Source organism: Salvia splendens, chromosome 10 (genome assembly GCF_004379255.2).
Source record: "Salvia splendens isolate huo1 chromosome 10, SspV2, whole genome shotgun sequence".
In the NCBI taxonomy this organism is placed as follows: domain Eukaryota; kingdom Viridiplantae; phylum Streptophyta; class Magnoliopsida; order Lamiales; family Lamiaceae; genus Salvia; species Salvia splendens.
Window position 1 is genome coordinate 18,167,833 of NC_056041.1, and position 9,057 is coordinate 18,176,889.

The window sequence follows — 9,057 nt, forward strand, 5'->3', positions numbered from 1 at the left end:
CATGGATTCACGGATGCTGATTGGGCAGGGAACCCAAATGACAGAAAATCAACTGCAGGATATTTTACCTTTGTGGGAGGAAATCTTGTCACGTGGAGAAGCAAAAAACAGAAAGTGGTAGCCTTGTCAAGTGCAGAAGCTGAATTTTGAGGGATTAAGAGTGGGTTGACTGAGATTCTGTGGCTGAGGAAATTGATGACTGAGTTGAACTTAAACTCACAGAAGTCATGTAAGTTGTTCTGTGATAATAAGGCGGCAATCAGTATATCTGAAAATCCAGTTCAGCATGATCGGACAAAACATGTCGAGGTGGATCGACATTTCATCAAGGACAATATAGAGGCCGAGACGGTAGAACTTCCTTTTGTGAGATCTGAAGATCAGTTGGCGGATATACTCACGAAAGCTGTCGATGCAAGAAGCTTCCATGAGGTATTGGGCAAGTTAAGTATCGGTAATCCCATTACTTAACTTGAGGGGGAGTGTTAGAAAGGAAAATATGTAAGTAAGGAAAATAGGTAAGCAAGGAAAAAAAATTAATTAGGGAATGAGTATTATGGCAAATCTTGCCAATTTTATGTAACCCTTAGCCTATTTAAAGGAGGCGTACCTATTGTAATTCTCTGAACAAGTTGAATGAATAATACTCATATATTTCAACAGAAATTCACTATTATTTCCCATATACTTTCCATGTTTTGAAGTTGGAATTTAAGAATGAAGATTTTTAGGTGCAGTCGTTGTTTGAGATGTATACTAAGTCAAGTTTGATTTTGTGGAATAGGATTCAAATTACATGAGAAAGATAAATCACATTTAGAAAATAAAATAGGTGCGATTCGATATATCTATGTTTCGGCTAGGTAGGATAATGGCCATTGTCCATGATAATATTAAGATTTGTGCTAATTATTATATCTAGTGGATGTGTTTGATAATTTGATAAAAATTTACCCTATCTTTAATACTAGTAGTACTTGTTTGTTGGAAACGATAGAATACCATGTTAGTTTTGTATGGACTTAAATACCCTTAATAATATGTCTACTCAAATAGAGAGTGAAAAAGATGGAGGACAATTTAGTAATTTGATCTCATTATCTAGGTCCAATTCCTAAAGTTGCTATTGTAATTTGACAAAATGATTGGATAAATTTTCTAATGTGAAACATAAGCTTCAAAGCGAATTTCTCCAGTTCAATAACACGTGTTATTTACTAAGACTTTATATGTGTATCAAACACATTATTAATTTTATAATATCATTTAATAACGCTCTTAAATTACTCTAACATAGCTACGACGATAATCAAGTATATAACTTTAAAATCATTAAGAAACAATTATAGGTTGACTAGGTTTTTTTCCCACAAAATCCAACTGCAGCAACCTGTTCCCTACTCTAAATAATCCTCCAGCCTGTGCTTTTTTAGAGCATCCGCAGCGGTGTTCGCTGGGACTGACGGCGTCCGTGCCGCTGAGCAGACGTTTCTATTGGCCAACGGATTATCCGTTGGAAATTCATATTTTTTTAAATCGAAAATAATACCAAAAATTAAAATATATATATTTTCAGATTCCCAAAAATATGGTCGTTTTATTACCGTTTTTCTGATTTTTTTTTTATTTTTTTATAATTTTTTTATTCCCAAAATCATTTATAAATACACACATTCATCATCCATTTTTCACATCAAATCATCTCTCATTCATACTTTTTCATACAACTCATCTACATCTTTCTCTCTCACTCAAACCCTCTCAAATGGATTTCACCAATATCATGGGGGAAGCGGAGCGCGAAGAACAAGAATACTATGAACAATATCGTGCCGCCTATGAAGCCTATATCGCCGCCACTACCCCCGCCCCTCCTCCTCGACTAACTAGAACAATTCGCCGCTTCATCCCTTGTGACCGGGAGGGAGCCAACGAAAGGCTAGTTTCCAACTATTTTTTCGACCAGCCGCGGTTTCCGAAAGATTACTTTCGGCGCCGTTTTCGCATGTCAAAACGGTTGTTTATACGCATTGTCAACACATTGTCCACCCGTGTTGAATACTTTCAATCAAGTAGAGACGCAATCGGTCTGCAAAGTCTCTCGGCGTTGCTGAAGTGTACTTGTGCCATCCGACAACTTGCTACTGGGCAAACAGCTGACCTCTTCGACGAGTATTTGCATGTCGGTGAGTCAACTGAAATCCTATGCCTTAAAAATTTTTGCGATGACGTTCGTTCTGGTTTCGGTGAGGAATTCCTTCGGGCACCCACCACCGATGATTGTCAACGGTTGCTTCGTCTTCACGAAACAGTCCACGTTTTTTCCGGTATGCTTGGCAGCATTGACTGTATGCATTGGAAGTGGAAGAATTGCCCGAATGCTTGGAGGGGGCAACACTTAAGCGGCCACAAAGGTGGCGGCCCAACACTTATCCTTGAAGCGTTCGCCGACTACCGCATATGGATTTGGCATGCATATTTCGGTATTGCCGGATCCAACAACGACTAGAATGTGCTCTATTCTTCACCACTCTTCAATGATGTTTTGAATGGTGTAGCACCGGCGATTGACTTCACCGTCAACGGAAATGCATACCACATGGGTTACTATCTCGACGATGGTATCTACCCAAGGTGCTCTACTTTCGTGAAGACGTTCAGCAATCCGCAAGACCCGAGACGGGTTCTTTTTGCGCAGCGTCAAGAGTCTGCTCGGAAAGACGTCGAAAGAGCTTTTGGGGTCCTTCAAGACCGATTCAACATTGTGAAGGCCCCGTCTCGGCTGTGGTACGTTTAGAATATCACCGACATCATGTACACGTGTATTATGATTATAGCTGACGAAGGACCGAGGACGGCTAACTCTTACGACGAGGATGAAGCCAGAAGCTCAACCGCGAGGTCTCCCCCACGCCGAGGTGTGCATACGACGGTGAGCGAGAGGATCGAAACAAGAAACACAATGCGCGATACTCGAACCCGCACTGAGCTACAAGAAGATCTAATCAAGCACATTTGGGCGAAATTCGACCATGCGTAGTGGGGTTTTTTTTAATTTTATGAATTTAATTATGTAATTTTTAATTTATAGGATTTTAATTATGTAATTTTTTTTAGGATTTTAATTATGTAATTTTTATTTTTTTTGTAATTTGTAATAGTATTCCGGGTATTTTTAATGCATTTTAATATTGTGGAAATATTTTTATTTAAATTGAATAATAGAATGGTGAGATCTTTGAGCATGTCCTTGCGGAAGAGTATGGATAAAGGCGAAATTCGGGCCCATATCCATACTCTTTGGCAAGAGCCCTGAGATGCTCATACCACAACATTAATGTTTTCTCTAATTTGTTAGTTTGTGGCTTAAAAGCATCTAAAAGTTTGAGTTGGCAACATACCCAAATTAAACGCCACAAATCAAATTTGGACATATATAATCTGACAATTGTCAAGACAAAAAAGGTTTGGGTTTGAGTTTGAATTTGAAATAGAATTATTTTCAAGTAGATTAATAATATATTGTTCCACGCCTAACCTCGACGGTAATGACGGATGATGGCATATGGTAATGGAATAATTTGAAAATTTTGTCGGCAACATTCTAAAAATATTATTTTTCCGAGACATAAAAAATAGGAGAAAAGTAAAAGGCAAAAGTATGAGAGTGGAAAGAGAAGAGGAGGACAAAGTTGTCATTTCATAATTCAATATAATTTGAAAATAGAGATTGCGACCGTCAACTGATTTGGATGTATCGTTAACTAGTATTCGGGGACCGTCAACTGATTTGGATGTGTCGTTAATTATGGGCGATCCCCTTATTTGATTAGACGTTTTTCTCGTTTTAATATACTCCTATCAACAATTCAAATCACTATTATAAATAATCAAAATCTTTATTAATAGAGATCATGGATATTGTAATACAAAATTATATGAAACTAATTAATGTTAAAAAATTTAATTTAGTAATTTTGGTTAAACTTCTTATTCTAATTTAACACTACTACTACTACTACTAACAAACAAATAATTTCAACAAAAATGTCACATCGACTCATTTGCTTGGTCAGAAGAAACTTATTCGTTTAGAAATGTTAAATTCGGAACACATGAATGGATAATCGGAAATAGATTTCATAATTTGATGTCGCCTTCAACCTCTTCATCATTATTATCATCACCATGTGCTTGGTCTCCTTCACGTTAAGCGCCAAACACAAAATCAAATTTTGTTCATCATTCTCGCCCATTAATATTTCCACTAACTAATGCTATAATCCAATTAAATTTTATCCCAAATCATATCAAATCAAAACCAATACTATGATTAAATTATATAGGAGGAATAAGAGCAGAGAAAGTAACTCAGCAATTGTGAAAAACTGGAGACAAGAAAAACAGAACAGAGAAGAAGGCCTGGATTATTTCTGGGAAAAACTGATGTATTGAATACCAATGTTAAATGAAGATTTATTATTCTATAAACTGGGGAAAAAGGAAGAAAAAAATGTATGATAAATAAAAATGAAAGGCAGCAAACTAGGGCTAGAACAACAACAGTTCTAGTTCCTGATTATGATATACATACACCTCCCTGCAATATTCCTACTTTATTTCACAACTTAAAATTCATGATCCATCACAATAAATTCGAAAGATATATATATATAAAAATTTGAGCTCTTAATTCATGTCTCTCTTCTTGGTCACCCACTCATCTTGCTTCTTCCACAAGGGCAACTAAAATAAATCAATACATTATACCAGGCACAAATGCTCTCATCCAATACCTAATTGGATCACTCTCTCTATCCCTCTTTCTGTTTCGGAATTCTTTTTTTCCGCTCATCCAGTGATGAGAGAATCATGTATGCCAAGGGACAATGGTAAGCGCTGAGACGTAAAGACAACTAATTAAAACATGTAGATACCTGTTTCTTTTTCTTTCTCTGGAAATGGTTTAGGGCAAAAAAAAATCAATAGAAGGGGGGTGGAGGAGGGGAGGCGTATGAGACTCCGGTGATCGGAGGCAACGGCCCTTCATAGACTGGTGTTGGAGGCGGAGGAGGTGAACTGTAGATGTATGGGGCTGGTGGGGGTGATGGTGATGGTGGTGGCTTGTGGACGTAAGGCGGAGGGGGTGAGGGTGAGGGTGGAGGTGGTGGGGGTTCTTGACATGGGGGCGGGGGCGGGGGTGGTGGTTCTATACAAGGCTGGGGAGGTGGTGGAGAGAAGGTTGGGGGAGGTGGTGAGTGAGAGGGCGGAGGTGGTGAGTGTGGGGGTGGAGGGGGAGAATGCGGTGGAGGGGGAGAATGCGGTGGAGGGGGGGAATGAGGCGGTGGAGGAGGTGAGTGAGATGGTGGAGGGGGCGAGTGAGATGGTGGGGGAGGTGAGTAGTAATAATAGGGAGTAGGTGGAGGAGGTGAGTGGGCTGGTGGAGGAGGTGGTGGATGGCCTGGAGGAGGCGGTGGTGGTGGTGGTGGTGATCGAATACATGGAGGATAAGGCTCTGGTGAAGGAGGGGGAGGAGATGGGGGAGGTGGTGAAGGCGATGGAGGCGGAGGAGATGGAGGAGGTGGTGAAGGCGATGGAGGTGGAGGAGGTGGTGGAGGCGACGGAGGGGGAGGAGATGGAGGTGGTGGTGGGGGAGGCGATGGTGGTGGAGGGGATGGAGGTGGAGGTGGGGGTGAGTATACAGGAGGGGGAGGGGGAGGTGGAGAAGGCGGTGGTGATGGCGGAGGTGGAGAAGGTGGTGGTGGTGGAGGCGAGTATACAGGTGGGGGAGGTGATGGCGGCGGGGGAGATGGTGGTGGAGGTGAATAAACAGGGGGTGGTGGAGAGTAAACTGGAGGTGGGGGAGAATACACAGGAGGCGGCGGTGGAGGTGAAGGAGGCGGTGGAGCTGGAAGAGTGGGGATAAACCGATGACACCGGAATGCACCACAGTGAAATTTCTTAGCCAAAACAGCTGAACAATGAGCGGCTGATCTCTGAGCGGGCCTGTTAGCCAAACAATTCTGCCGATCATTAAACTCGGGAAGGGCCAAGCACACAGGCGGCTCACCGGTGAAGAAGTTATTGGTGATGGTGAAATTCTCCAGCTTCGGCAGCTTGCAAATGCTCTGCGGAATAGTGCCGGTGAAAATATTGTTAGCCACATTCAGCTGCTCCAAACTCAACATATCTCCAATGCTTTCCGGCAACAGCCCCACGATTCCGTTGTAGCTCACGTCAAGCACCGTCAAGTTCTTCAGCATCCCAATCTCCGGCGGCAGGCACGACCTCAGCCCGTTGTTCATCAAAATAATCTCATTCAACCTGGTCATGTTGCCGAGGCTCGCCGGCACACAGCCGTGGAATTTGTTGTTGGCTAGTACAATCACGGAAACCGGCGAATTGCCAAAGTTATCCGGCAATTCGAAAGCGAACCTGTTGTGATTGATGAAGATAGCATCCAATGGCTTGTCGAAGAGCTGCGGCGGCACCGTTCCTTCAAACTCATTGTACCGAATATCCAAATATATGAGCTTAGGCAAGCTTAGAACAACATACGGAAACTTTCCGGCGAACCTGTTGTTGCTCAGGTCGAGCTCGAACAGCACCTTCAAGTTCTTAAACTTCTTCGGCACCGTTCCGCAAAAACGGTTGGAATTGATATGGAAAATGCCGAGATCTCTGAGGAGGCCGAGTTCCTCCGGCAAATAGCCGGCGATGTCTCCGTGGTTGAGATCGATTCCAGCGACGGTGCGGATTGAGGAATTGTCGAGCGCCGGGGCGCAGAAGACGTAGGAGTAGCTGCAAACGTCAGATCCAACCCAATCGGCGGTGAGATTGTAGGGATCTGAGAGAATGGCCTTCTTCCAGGCCTGCAGCGCGATGTAGGCGTCGCGGAGGCGAGGGTTTTCGAAGACGAGCGACGGATCGACGGTGACGTTCTCGCCTCTGTCGCCGAACTCGTCTAAGTAGTAGAGCAGCTGGCGCTTCGCGATGTAGCGGACTTGTGCGTCGTTGAGAGGACCGCCATTGCTGCCGATGTGAACTTCGGAAGCATCAACGGAGGAGAGGAAGAGAGCTAGCAGCAGCAGCAGCGCGACACCGCTCCACAAAATGCAGCGATTCTTTTGCTTCATCTCACACCAGACATCTATCTGCAGCAGCTGAGAATGAATGGGGATTGTATACGCCCTATTTCCGCCTACACCTGCGAAATGCGGCGGAGATCTGGGCGGAGAATGGGGAGAGGAAGCGGAGAAATTGAGATCTGAGGTTTAGAGATTTGGGTGGCTTTGAAGAGAGGAGTCAGAGAGAGAAGAATTGTGATGTGCGGTGTGTGTATGAGAGAAGAAGTGGGGAAGGGATATAAATGAGCATTAGACCATCCACAACGCGTCTCGCGCCGGGCTCGCGTCTCGTCTCGGAGAGACGAGACCCCCGCGAGACGCATTGCAGCGGCCATCTCGTCTCCAGCTCGCGACCGGCTCGTCGCGTAGCTCGTCTCGGAGAGACACGAGACGAGCTGTCTCGCCACGCGCCCGAGACACGTGGCACGTCCCCATGCGTGCGTGACGCCCACTCGCTGGCCCGCGAGTGGGCGTCGTCACTGATGACGCAATAATTCATTTTTTTTAAAAAAAATCGATTTTAATAAAAATTTTTTTTTTTTTTTTTTTCAAACGGTAATATTACCGTTAAATATTTATTTTCATTTTTTAAATTTTTAATTTTTTTACTCTATAAATAATTCTATTCCATACTCATTTCAAACACAAACACACATCTATTCCTCTCAAATCCTCTCTATCACTCCAATTTCCATCTTCAATCAAGAACGGTTGGCTATTCGGGCAAGGACACGCGACTCTAGCGCCCACACCCAACTCCAAGAGGATCTAATTGAGCACATTTGGGAAAACTTTGGCGGAGAATATTAAATTATGTCATTTTTATTTTTTTAGAATTTTAATTATGTCTTCGCTTTTTTAATGTTAAGTTGTAATATTGTTTTAATTTTAATAAAGTGTGTTTGTTTAAATTGAATTGGGTTTTAAAAAAAATTATAAATTAAATTGAATGAATAGTAATTAAGAGACGGTATAGAGACGGTTAAGAGACGGAGCGTTGCAGCCTCCGTCTCTTAGTTAAGAGATGGAGGAAAAAAGGACAGTGGGGCCCTCAAATAGTGCTCAAATAGTAGTTAAGAGACGGTTTAAGAGACGGTATAGAGACAGCGTTGTGGATGGCCTTATCATTTCAAAAAATAAATTAATTATTGATTTTCATGGAATAATATTACCGTAATGTATTACTCCCCGTTCCCAAAAAGTTGAGTCAATATTTATTTTTAGTCTGTTCCAACAAAGTTGAGTCATTTCATTTTTTAATAAAAGACAAAAGCATCTAATCACTCTTGCTTTATTCCATCATTTACTTTATTCTCTCTTATCTTTCCTACATTTTTAATCTCTCCTATTTATTTAATATAAATTCTTAATCTCCATATCCAAAAGTTTTGTCTCAACTTTCTTGGGACTGAGGGAGTAGAATAATATAGTATTACAGTATTATTTCGTACTCCCTCCGTCCCGCTTTAGGAGTCCCGGTTGAGTCGGGCACATGTTTTAAGAAAATGTTTCAGTGTGTAATAAATAAATATTGTAGTGGATGTTGGGACCCTCTTTTAATTGAGTGTGTAATAAATAAATGTTGTTGTGGATGTTGACCCACTTTTAACATTTTTTTACTTACTTTGTATGCATTTTTTATTAGTTTATCCCAACCGGGACTCCTAAAGCGGGACGCCCGAAATTGATCAACCGGGACTCTTAAAGCGGGAGAGATTACTTTTCTTGCAGTTATATCTATTCCTATAAATATCAATAGTAACAATTACATCTATTCCTATAAATATCATTAGTAACAATTTTATACGTATTACATTTATATAAGAGTAAAATTTATTACAAATGTACTACTTCCTCCGTCTCAGAAAATTTGTCACATTTCGTTATCTGCATTCATTTTGGAGAAATGATAATAAATAGTTAAAATGGA

General features: G+C 41.7%; 1 protein-coding gene across 1 annotated transcript; it reads right to left on the minus strand.

Annotated features, from left to right (window-relative positions):
• Positions 1 to 4,430: 4,430 nt before the first annotated feature.
• On the minus strand, positions 4,431 to 7,406 carry LOC121752167 (leucine-rich repeat extensin-like protein 4). Its single transcript, XM_042147093.1, has one exon. The coding sequence runs from the start codon at positions 7,134 to 7,136 to the stop codon at positions 4,983 to 4,985; it is 2,154 nt and encodes a 717-aa protein (XP_042003027.1). The 5' UTR covers positions 7,137 to 7,406; the 3' UTR covers positions 4,431 to 4,982.
• Between the last annotated feature and the right edge of the window lie 1,651 nt (positions 7,407 to 9,057).